We start from the raw sequence: 16,089 nt of genomic DNA on the forward strand, positions 1-16,089 counted from the left end.
AGGACTAAGAAATGACTTTTATTTCAAAGGCTGAAGAGAAAACACCTTACAAAAAGGACGACGGGGAGAGGAGTAAGAAGATTTTAGGCAGACATAGTAGAGCGTAGAGGATCAGAAGAGAGAGAGACTAGCTAACGTAACCTAGGAGAGCACAGGAGAACAAAAATGAACTGGATGATGAAAGATGAGAAATAAATGGGATGTCACAGAGGAAGACTGAATAATGAGGAAAATTTAAGGGAGACCCAGACAGCAAGGAACAAAGATAAACACAAAATGAAGACAGCCTGAATTAGAGAGAAGATAAAACATTCATAAGGACACAGAAGATTTGGGACTGAAAATTTAAGAGGAGAACATAGAGGATCTCAGAGGAAACCAGGAGGATATTGAGGGATTCAGCGAATGCTAGAGGAAGGCAGGGAATGAGAGAGAAGGATACGAAGAAATACATTGGAAAAATCGAGTGGAATTTTTCTATAAATATTCTATAAATATTTAGAACAAAAGAGGAACTAGAGGAGAACGCAGTGGAATTTTAAAGGAAAAGGATAGCTGCGATTTGTAATATATTTCCTTGCAAATATCTAGAAATATTAATAGAATTTCGCTTGGAACTGCCACAAAGTGCCAACTTCGCAGCGGGAACTCAGGTGGCAAGGCAATGGAGGCAAAGCAGGAGATTTTGTAGCGCCCCAAAGTTGAATGTGTTTGCAACAACATAAATATGGGAAGACGACACTTGGCAGGCTGCGTATGTCACCTCACAGAGTTACCTTCTGCTCTTCCTGGTCCCCCTCTTGCTCTTCCTATGCCTCTTTCCGTTTCTCTCTTTCGCTATCATTTGGTTGGCATTAAGTTTATTTATCTGCTTTTAAATGGCATCTTCGCCTGGCTTGCATATAACTCTCGGTGTCATGTAATGCGCACCAGAAACAAAGGCAACATAATGTAACAGCCGCAAAGAGGGGAGGACTGTAGGAATGGAGGGGGAGGGGGAGGGGGGCTACTTGGTTACCACAGATAGTATGACTACCATTTACAGCAGATACTGCGAGCATTTTTACTAGTATCATAAATTTATGGCACATTGTAGCGACCATAACGTGGCATCCCGACCAGAGACCCCAAGTCAGAGACCAGGCCAGGAGACCCAGGAGAGAGCAGACCCCTGGCAAGCATTGCCCACAGCAGAGCCCAGGAGGGGTCCTCCCCTCTGTTCACCCCTCTATGTGACTCCCCTCGAGGCAGCAGCAACAGCAACAGGATTTCGGTAGTCGGAACAACATGCAAGCTGGCACCTACAGCGTCAATCCAGAGATTTACAGAGATGACTTTTTGGAGCATGGTAAAATACTACACAAAATAATCTAGTTAAGAGTGTGTTTGACTAGCAGATAGCCTGTAATGGTAAGTTTAAAAGAGCATATAAAATAAGGCAACATAAAATATAATTATTTAAGACTTTTTAAGAGCCTCTTTCAATAGCAAATTGGTTCAAAACTTCACATCAAATTATGGGAATGATACTACATAAATAAACAAATATTCAACTCCCTAAAGTTCTCATATTATTTTTGTAACGAAAGGATATAAGACTACTATATATAACTATCAACTCAAAAAGTTTCTTCACCAAATAAATATAAAAAATTTTGGATTGAAGTTGAATATATGCTTTCGTTCTTGAAGGATGTTACCTTGTTAATGGTATACCTTTCAATGAGGTAAAAGTCTAGTGACAAAAACACTTTCATGCCCCAAGATTACTGATATCAATTTTTGTGACGAAAGATATTAATTTTAATATATAAATTAATCCTTAAAAAAAAGATTGCTTTCATTCTTAAAGGATGTTACCTCGTTAACCTCTCTACGAGGTAAAAGTCTAGTAACGAAAGCATTTCCATGTCCCAAGATTACTGATATTGATTATTGTGACGATAGATATTAAATTTAATAAATGAATTATTCTTAAAAGAAAAAGATTCATAGAAAAGTATTTGCTTTCGTCACTAGCGTCTACAGCGATTATGTGATACAAATGTAAATATAGCTCAATTCGGTATGCTGCTTTATAAGTATTGCATAACCCTGTCACTGTTGCTTAGTTTACAGGGTATAAAATGTTGATATGTAACAACAGTTGCTTACGAGATTGCTTTGAGGTCTTTGGAAACGCTGCTGTGAGGTTCAGATACTCTCGCAACTGTCGTAACCCGACAATCAGACATATCGAATCGGATGCTCTATGCGATGCTAGTTACTTCAGTTAGTTGCTTTATTCTGTTCTCAGCACAGAGCTGTTGTTAATTAATGAAACACATAGTCCGAGGAATGGGAAATGAGGAATGGAGTTTGGGGAGGGAACTGGAACTGGTTCGGTATGAGTATCTGGCGGGGTTTCTAAAGAAATAGAAATACTTGCAGTGCTTCAGGTAAACAACAACAACAATAACAAGAACAACAACAACAACAACAAATCTGACGAGTCGTCAAACACTTGATCAATAGCGGCGGTGTGTGTGTTTTGTATCCCACAGATACATTTTATTATGCATCGTGGCTGTGTTTGCACAACTTAAAAGCCAATAAAATTTGTTGTTAATTGCTTTGGTAAATTGAAAATTAGGTTTTGGGAAACATCATCACACAACTATGCGTATTCCGGGTCCTCAAGTTCAACTCCAACTTCAACTCTGATTCCGACTCCGAGTTCAGTATTTGTCCAATTGATTAGCTTGGTCCACTTTAATGACTTTTTGAAAGCCGTCTCGTACTGCAACTAGACAAAACGAATTGCTTGCCAAAAAAATAGAAATCGGAGCTAAAATAACCTTAAATTTAATCAGCTTATATTTAATTTAACTTATGTTTAAGGTAGGGCAGCGGGGCAGCGGGGGGGCGTCACTATAATTTCTCATACCCAACGAAAAAAATCGGTTAATTAAAGTTTAACAAAGTTGAAAAGCGATTTCATGCCGCGTTGAATCAACAAATTTGTAAAGTTTTCAAGGGAGCAAGAAGAGGCAGAGGGGAAGGGAGTAGGGAGTAGAGAGTCAGGGGGTAACATTCATTATTTGTACTTATTTAAGTGCTTGATCATGCTGATATCATCACCTGGGCAACATTTCTTTGTCTCCTCCACGTACCTTCAATGCAATTAGCCTCTGCAGACGCCAGGTGGTCTCTACCCCTCTCTTCTTCTCTCTTTCTGCCTCTCACTCTCTCGCTGAAATCTCAAATCGAAAATCTGTAAAAATGAGAAACGAATTTGGTATTACAGTTTTTGGGAGCAGCACCTAAATAAAAGAGGAGTTTAAAGTCAGGAATTGTTCCTAAGTCGAATTACAAATGCGCTTTTTGTGTTGGTAAAATCCAAAAGTGAGGTTAAGTTGAGCTCAGGTCTCTTTCCAAGGTCTTTTCTAATTTTTTTGGACTAACTTTATTTGCAGTCGAGTTTTTTCTTTCGTCTTCAATACGATTAAAAGGAATTAGTAAAAGTCTTTGAGCTTTAATAAATTTGAATCAAGAGATTTTAACTAACTATATTAAAAGTAGATCCAAAAATGGAATACTCATTAATATTTGACACTCCTTAAAGACAGCTTGAAAATTTGTTTTCAATCTCAATTCTTGACTAATGTAAATGTTTTTCTAGTTTTTTAAATGTTTAAAGCAGTGTTGGACAAACCTTTGATAATTGGCGCCAGATAGACGCACAAGCGCTCAAGTGAAGCTTTAAACAAAACATACATTTTAAGCTCTTCTCTTAGCTGAAGTAATTAGCTGGACAAATGTCTTGTCTAAATAGAAATACCCTGTTCCGAGGGTATTGCAGCGAATGCTGTGTTGACAGTTATTGATCGATGATATCGAGGCAACACAAATGTTGAAATTAATTTTTGATTCGTCGCTTATTTTTAGAGAGACTTCAATGAGCGGAGGTTGTTGCAGCTTCAATATTGGGGCAATCTTGTATTTAGCTATATTTTGACTTAAAGCGATGGGCTAATGATTGCTCCCCCTCCTCCATTCCTCCTGCTAGTCACAGCAAGTGTTCTAATAAGTGACACTGACTAATTTCGAGTCATTAATCTCATAGCTGCTTAGTGTCAAGTTGTGCCATCAATACGCATCAAAAATCAAAATGAGCAACGAATTTCAAGGTGTGTGAGGTGTGTGTGTGTGTGTGTGTGTGTGTGAGTGTGTGCTGCATGTGGTATGTGGCATGATGAATGTACGGCATGTTGCAGCACGGTTGGATGTCTCGCTGTCTCTCTTGAATTTGCCTGCAACTCGTAGACAAGCGACGCAATCAAGTTGCGCGTCAAGCAGTCCAGTCAGTCCGTCAGTCAGTCAGTCAATCAGTCAGTCAGTCACTCTCCAGTCTGTCAGTCAAATCGTTGCTGCCCCTGCCCCTGCCCCTTTGTGTGGCATGACTACCGGGCATCAATTTTTGCCAGCCACGCGAAATATGCTCCAAAATGTGGAGCCAACGAAATGAACACGTTGAATGCGCACGCGCACAGTTGTTGCCACAGTTGCCCCTCTCTGTCTCTGCCCCCTTGCCTCCGCTGCTTGCCACAGCTAACCGCAGGGCGACTGCGCGCCCGTTTTCGATTAAAGCCACGTCGGGAGACAGACTTCGACTCCGACTCCAACTTCAGCGTGTGCCAGTCGAGTTAGGGCCTCAAGCTGAAGCTGAAGCTGCCTCCGATCTGTCCCCGATCTGCCTCTGACCAGCAAACGTTGCAACTTTGGGAGACGCTGCACAGTGGTGCTAATGCAGATCCTAGCGCGGATCAAGTCAAATTTTAATATAAATAATACCTTGGTAGATTTTTTGGTAGATTTAAAAATCTCGCTAAAAGCTCGTCAGAAATTATTTTAATAAAATAAAATTAATACATTTTTTTTTAAATCAAAAATATTGTCTGAGAAACTTTTAAGAAAAAGAAAACTTGAAAATAATAATTCAGTAAGATATTTCTTACAATAAAAAAAGCTTTATTTTATTCGAAGATCTAGGCTTTCGAGAAATGGTCTTCAAAAACATAATAATAAAAATAGTAATTTTACTATACTCTGAAATTTCCTTTTTGTACTGTTCTTTTTTTAATAACCCTAAAATTTTATATTTATTAATAATAATTACTATTTGAAAACTAAATATTAATATAGTTATTTAATTTTATTTTAATCGTTTTTTTTAAGTAAAAAATGTAGTATAATATAACATAATTTAATATGATATAAATTAATATAATTTAAATATTAATATAGTTATTTAATTTTATTTTAATAACTTTTTTTTTAAATAAAAAATTTAATTTTAGGTATTTTTAAAAACTATACCAATAAATGGATTAAATGATTGACTGCATTGTTTATAATTTATTAACTAATCTTCTCCTCGCTAGGAACTTTATTGACACCACTGTGCATTGCAGCGTTTGGAGACGTCTCGGGACGTTGCAAAGTTACCTACCAACGCCTTCGGTTTACATTTTACAATCCTAACAAGGTTAGGCTAGCGATAAACGTAGCTGCAACAACAGCTTGCAACGCTGTGGCACTACGAGTGGAGTGTGGAGTGGGGAGTGTGGAGAGTCAGTGGACTTGAGGCAGTGGCACATGCCTAACCAGTGCAACCTATGCAAACACACACACACATACAAACACACACACACATAGAGCTGCCGTTGCAGTTGCACATTAAAAATGAGGCATGAGGAGCAGCAGCGACTGTGGCAAGGGGATGGAGTAAGGGGAAGAGGGAAGGGGCAAGGGGAAAGCGGGTTAGACGATGTCTTTTTTGCTCTGTGGCAGAACAAGGTTGCACGCCCCGAAGCTCAAGTTGGAGTTGATATTGTTGTAGTTGTTGCTGTTGTTGTTGCTGTTGTTGTTGTTGGTTTACCCGGTTCGGGCCTCTTTTAAATGCAATTCAGGCGAAAGGCGCACAAAGGGACAGCGAACAAGATGCCGAGTTGCTGATTGTGCGAGCAGCGCAGTCAACGTCAACGTCAGCGTCAGCGTCTGAGCTTTTGTTGCCGCCATACAAACATGGAATATGACAGGCTCAGAGCAGCCGACTGAGCAGAGAGCAGGAGAGAGAGCAGCAGGAGAGCGGAGGTTGAGACATGCAAAGCATTGTCAAGTGAAGAAAATGCAAGCGACAAAAACGAAACGTATAACTGTGTGTGTGTCTGCGTGTGTATGTGTGTGAGTGTGAGTGGGCAGCGACAGAGCAGCGAAACAATGGCGACAATAAAAATGCGATCGCACAACATGCCACACAGATAAGTTAACGCAAAGTGACAACGTACAACTTTTAATGGAATTGTCGTCGGCTGACGCTGAGCAGCAGCAGCGGGCAGCGAGCAGCGACAGCGACAGAGGGAGCAGCACGGAGAGAAGAGGCGGCACTACATGTTGTTTACGAGCACAAGTCGCGTGCAAGGACGTGCCAGCAGGATAACCGCTAACCAAGGCGAGAGAACGAGTAAACGAGTGCAGAGATAGAGGCAGCGGCAGAGGCAGCGGCAGAGCGAACTAACGCCCACGAGAGTTGCTCAAAACCGATCATCGCCTTCGGCAGCTACTGTGGCACATGCCGAGGCGGAACTAACCAGTCAACGAGAGCAACCCACGAACGAGCACAAGCAAAGCCAAGCAGAGAGCACAGTCAAGAACAAGTTGGCGCAACAACAACAACAGCACATACACGGAGAGAGCATGCACATTTATGCTCCGATTGGAATACTGCAATTGCGCTCTCTGCTCAGTGCGCTCAGTTGGCAGCATTTGTTGCTATCGCTGTCGCACTGCTGACTGCGCGCCTCGCTTCCAATTGGAGCACACGCACAGCTCTCTCTCTCTCTCTCTCACTCTCTGGCGCTCGCTCTTCATGTGGTTTTTTGTTTACAAAAATTTGTACGCTGGAAAGGTGAACTCAGCGCGGCTGTTCGGCGCGCTTCGTCAGTTGCCCAACTAACTTGCCCGAAGCAAGACGTACGCGCGCGCGCTCTCTCAAATACGAAATACGTGCAATACGAAAGACAAGCAAGAAACGTAACGTAAATACGCAGATAAAATATATGAATAGGAAGACAAGTGCATTTAATAAACAGTTTTAATCAGAGCTAAAGTGCGCGAGTGTGTGACAGTGTTGTAAAATCGATTGGTTTGATTTGTTTGATAGATTGGTTCATCTAATTGACAAATCCATCGATCGATCGATGTTCGCGTAGTGGACGGACAACATATGATGAGCCTGACTGTGCTCTCCTTGCCGCAACGTTACAAACGCCTCCTGCAAGCCATGTCTCTCGCCGTCGCCGTCGTCTATATGACGCTCCTGCTCTATCAGAGCGCCTACGGATATCCGGGCATGCAAGTGAGTAAATCTCTCTTTATTTCTATTTCTTGTATTTGTCAGAGATCGTTGTCTGCAAGTGCGTGGGTGTTCCCCCACTCCTGCCTGCCTGTTGATTCTCGTAAATTTGCATGTGCATATATATGCGTCTCCCTCTTCCCCCTGCCGGCTCCACATGCGCTCCCTTTTCGTCTCTGCCAACATTTCGTGCACTTTCATAAATCAACGCTGGCGACGTTTGCAGCTGCGCGCATGCGTCTGTCCGTCTCAGTCAGGTCGCTCCTTTGCTCCCCTCTTCTCCTGCGCGCTCTCTCTCTCTTTCTCTGCTTCCACTGGAACCTTTATGCGCCCTTGCCAATATCTTCAAGTTTAACTCTGTCGCTGCCGCTGTCTCTGCTGCCGCCTCTGCTTTTGCCTTCGCCTTTTGCCTTGCATATAAAACAGTTTCAGTTTTTAGCAATTTTTTTTTCTTATTTTTTTGTTTTCGTTGCGTTTCATTGCCGTCGGCAGCGCGTCGCCAAAGCTTTCAGAGTGCTGCAGTTCCCCGCTCCGCCAGTTCCTCCTGCTCCTTCTTCCTCTCTGCGTTGTTGTTGTTGTTGCTGTTTTTTGCTTTGCATAAATTTCAGTGTGTAATAAAATATTCCCCCTGCTAAAATTATAAGAGCAACTCCAGCTGAAAGTTGGCTGACCGCCCGTCTATTCAATTGTTGTTATTGGTGTTGTTGCTGTTGTCCCCGAGTGTGGGATCATAGTCAACCACATAGCTGAAATACCCCTTTGCACTCTCACTGCTTCATACTATGCTAATTGTCAGACGAGTGTTCATTCCCCAGATACAGATACAGATATGTACATATCTTACAAATACAACTGTAGTGCAAACCGGCTGGATTGGATTACTATATCATTTAGTTAATTAAGCGAACGAGTTTCTATAGTTTCTTTAGTAAAGTAGAATGCAGAAAAATCAACAGCTCAAAAATATATGGAATTCTTATCAAAAACATAGAGTAGGAATTACCTACCTTACAAAATTTATAAGACCTTGAGCAGGTCGAGAGATCGTTTCGTAAAAGTCGTGTTATAATATCATAATCAAATCTTTTACTTAAAAAATTATAAATGTATATGATTACAGTTTCAAATTTGCGAAATTTATAATCAAATTCTCCAAATCCATAAAATAACCATTTTTTTAAAAATTGAAATATGCAATTATTAATTAATATGCAATTTTATTTATTTCTTAAGCATTTCAAATCTTAAATAAATAATTAACTGAAGTATCTATAAATTCATATCTCAAGATATCTCGAAAAAAGAAGATTTGTAAGTTGTTCATTCTTTTTTATGAGCTCTTAAACTTTGATATTTTAATTCAATTAGCGGCACATCTAAAACTCAATACTATGACTTAAATAAATTGTTAATCTTTCGACAACATTTTATTAAGAGATTCCATTTAGAGATTTCAGTTGTTGTTGTTCTATTTAGCGAATCGGAAGTTGTTGTCGTGTTGGCGATTTCATTAGCCAGATATTTCGAAATATGCTAATGCCATTTGTGGTGTATTCTAATGCATTAATAGTGCATTAGTTGGACAGTTTTAATTAGAGCTGTAAATGTTTATTTCTGCTGAAATTGTTGCTCTTCTTTTGACTTGACTTGATGTTTGCTTTGGCAATCATTAAAACTTTATGCCATTTTAATTTAGACCAAGTTGTTGTTGTTGTTGTTGCTGAGGTTGCTGGTTAACCGGAAACCTGCCAGAAATTAGTGGTATGTTATAGAGTTCTCAGCATAAAATGATGAAACTAAATGCTGAATTGTTAATGTTGTTGTTGCTTTCAATTGAAGTCGCTTCACGTAGAGGTCTGTGACTTGTGTCAGTTCATTTGTAGCTATTGCCATTGTTGTTGTTGTTTTTGTTGTATGACCACATAAAATGCAATGCAATGTAGAAAATATTTTTTTTTATTTTTATTTTATTTTTTTCCGCCAAATGTTGCGCAAATTTTATTTGCTTTTGCTGTGTTTTTCTTGGTATTTTTGCAGCTGACGAAGACTTTGGGTATAAACTTCATAAAGCCTGTCAATTGTCTGATTGTATGACCACTGTCCACTCCTCTACCTCCCCTCGTTCCTTTCCTCCTTCTTAGCCTTCCTCGACCACTCCTAAGTCGTTGAGTTTGTTTGTCGCGTGTTGCTGACGCATAAATCATAAATGAAAAAATAAAATAAAAATTATAATCGATAAATGAATTTGTTTATGCGAATTTGTTTAAAGTGGCGCGCAGAATGAGTTTCGCTTGTTGTTTGATTGATTCCGTGTAGTGTGCAATGTGCATACAAAACAACAACTTGAACAACAACAGCAACAATCAAAGCGAGTGTCTTGCATGCAAATCAACTTCAAAGTTTTCAAGGCAACCACATATATAAAAAAATAAAAAGAGCAACGAAACAAAGTCAAAGAATCTTGTTGAAAACTTTTCGCTGTCGTTGTTCCTGTTGCTGTATTGCTGTTGTTGCTACGCGCAGGTGCCGCTTGTTGCATGCCGCATCGAGTCCAGTAGCAGCTGTCTGTCTTTCCCCCCTCCCTCTCTCCCCACTCAACTCAACTTCAGCTCCTGCCACTTAATCAGTTGGTTGCCAGCAGCAACTCCAACAACTACCGAAAAGTTGACGACACTAAGCTGCAACTGATAAAACTTGCAACTTGAAATGTATCTGAGCATCTCTGTCTCTCAGCCGCTGAGTATCTTTGTATCTGCAGCACACTTCCAGAAACTAAACTAAATTATCTAAAACTTTTGTGCATGTTTCTTTATTGTAGCTGCATGATTTGTACTGATTTTGAGTAAAATATATAGATTTTCTTTAGATTTTAACTTAGAATACATAATTACAGCTACAGATACGAATTTATAATATTATTTGCATTTATTAGATAATTTTAAAAAATATTTCTTTACTTTGCATTCAAAATAATCCCCTAATGAAGCTTAGCATATTTATTATGTTTTTGGCTGGACAGAATCGAAATCTAAAGAATTTCTTTCTTTTCCATTAGAAAAGATTGTTGAAAAAAGCGTTAAGTAATATTATAAATTATTATTGTTATCTAACATTAATGTATATTATTTTAGTTTTAATATCGTCAATCAAATTTCTAGTCAATTTCATTATAAGTATTTTTAAACTACAGCAATAATTTAGCCGCTTTTTGCTCAGTGTAGTCCACTCAGCTGCTGGTCTTTTTTGTCTTTTGGTGGTCGGCAGTTTACTTAATTGAGGCTCAGTCTTCGTTCCAGGCTGCGTCTCAGTCTCAGTCTTCAGGTTGTGTCTCAGTTCTCGCGTCTCTTGTCTCTCGTCTCCTCTGTCTCTCAGTTTCTGATATTTGACTTTGATTGTGCCTGTATCTTATCGTAGATTTGTATCTTTGGTTTAATATTGTTAAAACAGCATTTAATGAAGATTTTACCAGCTTTTCTCGCTGTCTTGCCTGCTCTCTCTCACGCTCTCTTTCCCTCCTGGTCTCTTCCTTTTGCTCTTGTCTGAAAACAGCTGGAAGTCGGTTGATTGAAAGGAATGAGAGAATAGAGTTTATGGAGCTGGGAACTTCATTAATCTAGCGCCCTTTTTTGAATATGTATCTATTGTTGTTGTTGTAACTCTTGTTGTTGTTGTTGCCTGTTATTAATTGACATGAAAATTGTTTATAAACATATTAATCATGTGCATAATGAAGCATTACACAATTGGCCGACACGAAGCGTGTTCAATTTCGACTAGACAAACGCCTCTGTGTGTGTATGTGTGTGTGTGTTGGTGTGTGTGGGTTTTGTGTATCTTTTGTTGTGTGTTGGCTGTATCTTGTATCTGGCATATTGTATCTTGTATCTTGTATGCGCAGGCGTGCTTGACAGTTTGCTGCAAAAGCTCTTATATGGGCACACGTGTCTCTAGGATTTTCCCTGCCTCTCTTTCCCTCTTGCTCCCTCTTCCTCCCTCTCCCTCTGCATCTCCTACCTTTTCACTTTGTATCTTTTGCAATTGCTTTGGCTTAACTTGAATCACGTTCGCGTAATTCGCCAAGTAACTTGTTGCCCTCCACTTCCCCCTCTTGCCCTCTCTTATGCCACTCCCCTCCTGTCTCTCTCTCTCTCTCGTTCTCCCCTCATATGCTGCATATATTACCACAGCCGTTGCATGCAACTGGTGCACATTCTAATCTATGCAAGGCCTTTTTGATACCAACTTGTTGTTAACTCAATTGTATTTTAGCCCGCATTTGCAGCTTTGTTGTTAACCGGAATCGGTTTGTTGGCCAAGTCGCTTTCACTGTTTTAGCTCACGATTTGTTAGCCCCGTTTTTTTTATTGGCTCTGACTGCTTATCGCGGAATTAATTAATATTTCCAACGCTCGCATTGAACTTGCCTCAAGCTGCCACCTGTCAACGTTGTCCCAGACAGCGGCTCATTAGGCGGTAGCTGTTGCCATCTCATCATCATCCCCCTCTCTCCCTCTATCTCTCTCACTCCATCTCTTTCTTGCCCCATTATAGTGAACACCGTTTTTTTTTGTCGATCGTGCCGCAATAAAATTGTATTGAGCCAAGTCTTTAGTCTTTAGTCTATCAAACGTTCAACATCGTGTGAAGCAGCAAGCAGCAGTCGGAAAGACCCGTTTACCGTGTAATAAAAAGATCAACGGTAGATGTAGACAAAGAGTGTAGAGAGAAGGTGTAGAGAGCGGGGGATTGGGAAAGATTGTGGCAAAGAAATGTTTCCATTTTCAGTTTGAGAAAACGCGCTGCGAATGAGCTATAAAACTGGGAATTGTGCAATGTGTGGGCTACTATTCAAGGGAAGAAACATAGAGAGGGGAGAGAGGGTGTAGAAAGTACACTCAAAGAATTTCTTACCCTGAAGTCATCCTGAAAAAGTCGCTTAAAGCTATGAGAATCACCACAACACTTAAAAAATTAGCCCTGAACTTTAGAAATTTGTTTTTTATTTAAAAAGTATTTTTTTTTTTTATAGATTGTGCAAATTGTCTCAAGTTTTTAAAAGTTTTTTGTAATACTCTGTAAAAAACCTACCTACAAATAATATATATTGTTAAAAAATTTAGCAATCATTTTTTTAAAAATATTTTAAAGGGTTTCTAAAATCAAAGATCGTTAAAATTTTAAATTTTCTTAAATTTAGAATAAAACTTTCAAGTATAGAGCAAAGAAAAGGGGGTCAGAAGAAGCGCCTGCTGATTTGCATAGCGAAAAAGGTCGAACAAATTAACACTTGGCCAACAGAAACCAAAAAAAAAAAACAGAGCCCAAAAAACCCACAACCAAATTCAAGTGCCGCCTTTTTATCAGCTCACTTCAATCAAAAAACTCGAGCTGAGCTCACAAAATTTCCCAGTTCATTCAAAGTAGAAAAGAGAGATGGCATGAGAGGTGGAGCAGAGAGTAAGAGGGGTGAAAAGAAGCTGAGAAAGAACCATTAAAAGCAATTGAAGAATTGCCGCGCTTAACAAAAGCAAATGAACCTGTTATCAGAAGAAATTAATCAAAGGTGCGCACAACAGTGCCTCAAAATGAGGCAGGAGTTGGGGTAGACAGCGGAGGAGAGTAGAAGAAAGAAGGGGAAGCTGGGGAAGAGAGGCAAGAGAGAGGAAAGCAATGTAGAGGAGTTCCCAATCTCTTACTGATCTTTCTGATCAACGTTCTTTTCTTTACTTTTGCTGTTGTTGTTGTTGTTGTTATTGTTGTGTTTGCACTTACTCAGCATTTATGTTGTGATTGTTGTTGTTGTTTGTGTGTATTGAATGCTGCCTGCTGTGGCTGCAACTCATTTGTTTGCCATTGTTGTTTACCAAATTGAAGTTCGCCTTTTGTTTGCCAGGTGAAAATGCCTCTAGGCCGCGATTTACACAACAAATTTACATGTTACTCAGTCTCTCTCTCTCTCTCTCTCTCTCTCTCTCTCTCTCTCTTATACACCCAGAGAAAGCATATTTTTCCTTATAATTTAGCTTAAATTTAGTATAAGGTATTCTAAGTGTGAGCATTTTAATTATAAATAATTTAAATAGATATTAAAAACCAAACTTCAAGAAACTTAAGTATGTAAAGTAATAGGCTTTTCATATTAAAATATATTTTAAATTTAATACTTAAAGTTTTAATATAAAATTGTGTAAACATTCAATTCTGCTTATATTTAATATTAATATTAAAACCAAAGTATTTTTTAATTAATTTTAATTTTCATTTGATATTAATAATAATTTTTTTTTTAGTATTTCATATTGTATGAACTGTTACATATTATTACAATATATTCATTATATCTATAAGAGCCTTAACAGAATAAAATAATTTAAGGAATAATATAAAATATAATTATTTGAATTGAATACTGCTAAAATAGACTTTGAGAATTTTTAATATAAATTAGATTTATAGTTGTGGAATTTTAAATTGTAAGGGATTTTTTTTTAATATTGTTTTACGATATTAAATTAAACTATTTTTTTAAATTAAATTTTAAAATGTTTTTTATTTTTATTACCTATTATACCATTGTAGAGAGTGATATTATATTTTTTCTTTGAGTGTACGGTCACGATATTAACAATCTCTTCCTTTTTCTCTCTCTCTCTCTCTCTCTCTCTCTATCTCTGTTGCAGTTGCAGCCACAAATAAGCTCGAACCTCTTGGATGGCACTGAAGCTGCCACAACAACAACAACAACGACGAAGACGACCACACAACAACAGCAGCATGTCAGCGATCAATCGTTGCCCCCGTTGCCCCCGTTGCATGTGGTCGCAGGTGTTGCAGGTGCAGCATCCCCCTCCCCCTCACCATCGCCGATTACACCCTCGCTGATCATACGCAAGGACATTCACAGCTTCAACTTTAGCGACATTGAGGTTAGTGAGCGATCAACGGCAACGCTGCTAACGGAACTCGCACGTCGGAGTCGCAACGGCGAACTGTTGCACGATCTGTCGCAGCGGGCGGTGACAGCGACGCCTCAGCCGCCGACGACGGAACTGGATGACATTTTCATCAGCGTGAAGACAACAAAGAACTATCACGATACGCGATTGGCGCTGATCATCAAGACCTGGTTCCAATTGGCCAGAGATCAGGTGAGTCTAAAGTCTAAAGTCTACCAAGTGTTTGTTTCCCTAGTGCCCCACTTAACCCCACAATGCCAGGCCAATTTGCTTGATTCAACAGCTCGATTAGTTAGCTTAACTTAACTTAACTGAACTGAACTTCACTTAACTTGGCCAATTTGCCGTCTGTTGTGGGCGACAAAAACAAATTCAAATCCCAAAGGTTGTCACAGATTCAGATCAGTTTTATTCCAGCCATTTTAACTTGTTTTTATTTTGTTTTTTTTTTCTAAACTCTTTTTTGTCGGTTTCTTCTCCTCCGTCTTCTTCTTCTTTTTTATTGGGGCTTGGCGCATTTGCATAATGAGTTTTTAAGCTGTTTGAATTGATTTCTGTTTTATTTATTTATTTATTTTTTTTTTGTTGCTCATTTGGCGACTTATGATTTTGTGGCCGTCGCTTAATTGGCCATTAAAATGTCTTCATAAGCCAAATTTTGCGAATATATATGAGCTTAACTCAATAATCTGAACGATTATAATAAAATTGACTTACCCTGTAGTTAATTGAATTCGTTAACAGGGTATAACTGTATGAAGTGAAGGCTGGTGACTTTAAAAGTGTATCTAAAAAGTATTATTAAGTAGCTATCTCAAGGAACTCAGCCATCTGACAAGTAAAAGTTACAAAATTTGGTATGTAGACTCCAAATGAACTAATCTAAAAAATACTATTAGATATTCTCATTAAATCACTTTTATATTTATTTATTTTTATTTCCAAATAGAGGAATATTGAATATAGTAATTTAATCTATTGATTTTTCAGTTCCTTGAGCCAAACTAAAAGATATAGATCCAACTGTCTGTCTATAGGGTATCTGCTAGTCTGCAACTTGAAATTTTTAACTCAACTTACTCGTTTTCTTATTTAACTTGAATTTTTTTTATTTGTAAAACTTTGGTCCAACTTCAGTTTACGATTCATGTGAAAGGACATTTTATGTGTGTGAATCTGTGTGTGTATCTGTGTGAATGAGTAATGGCTATTTTTGTTGTTGTTGCTGTTGTTGCCTCGAGTTTTGTGCCAACTTATGCAAAATCACGCGTCACAAATGTGTTTTGTTATTGTTTACATGGAACTGCAACCAACAAACTGAAAAAGAAAACTAAAAAAAGATGAAAAACACAACATAAATAAATAAATATTATGTGTGTTTTAAGTGTTTGTGTGTGTGTGTGAGAGCATGTTTAATCTATTCAAAATTGTTAAAAAGCCTGACAGGCACGTTTCAGGCCTTTGGCTGTAAAGCTGCAACGGATTGGGGCAGACGTGCAACGCGTTGCAACAAGAGCAGAGGCAGAGAGAGAGAGTGAGAGAGAGAGAGGGTGACAAAAGAGGGGGTAAAGGGAGACAGTTAGAGAGGGAACACATAAGGTAGTTAGGGAATTTTTGATGCCACTTTGAGTTGAAATTTTCACACTGTTCAAGGAGCTGATCAACAGCAACGTGCAACACATGCAACATGCAACACTAGCCTCGAAAGTTTCATTTGCTTGGAGTTGTTGTAGTCAG

The 16,089-nt window shown here is 38.8% G+C and overlaps 1 protein-coding gene across 2 annotated transcripts in view; it reads left to right on the plus strand.

Moving 5' to 3' along the window:
- The first annotated feature begins 6,947 nt into the window (after window positions 1–6,947).
- The window catches only part of LOC117787744 (fringe glycosyltransferase), a 31,754-nt gene continuing 22,612 nt past the window's right edge, over window positions 6,948–16,089 (plus strand). For both annotated transcript variants that reach the window (XM_034626347.1, XM_034626348.1), the window contains exons 1-2: window positions 6,948–7,399; window positions 14,077–14,544. In XM_034626347.1, coding sequence (XP_034482238.1) covers window positions 7,268–7,399; window positions 14,077–14,544 — 600 coding nt within the window. In that variant the 5' untranslated portion in view covers window positions 6,948–7,267. The remainder of the gene's footprint in view (window positions 7,400–14,076; window positions 14,545–16,089) is intronic.

Source organism: Drosophila innubila, assembly GCF_004354385.1.
Source record: "Drosophila innubila isolate TH190305 chromosome 3L unlocalized genomic scaffold, UK_Dinn_1.0 0_D_3L, whole genome shotgun sequence".
Classification (NCBI taxonomy): Eukaryota; Metazoa; Arthropoda; class Insecta; order Diptera; family Drosophilidae; genus Drosophila; species Drosophila innubila.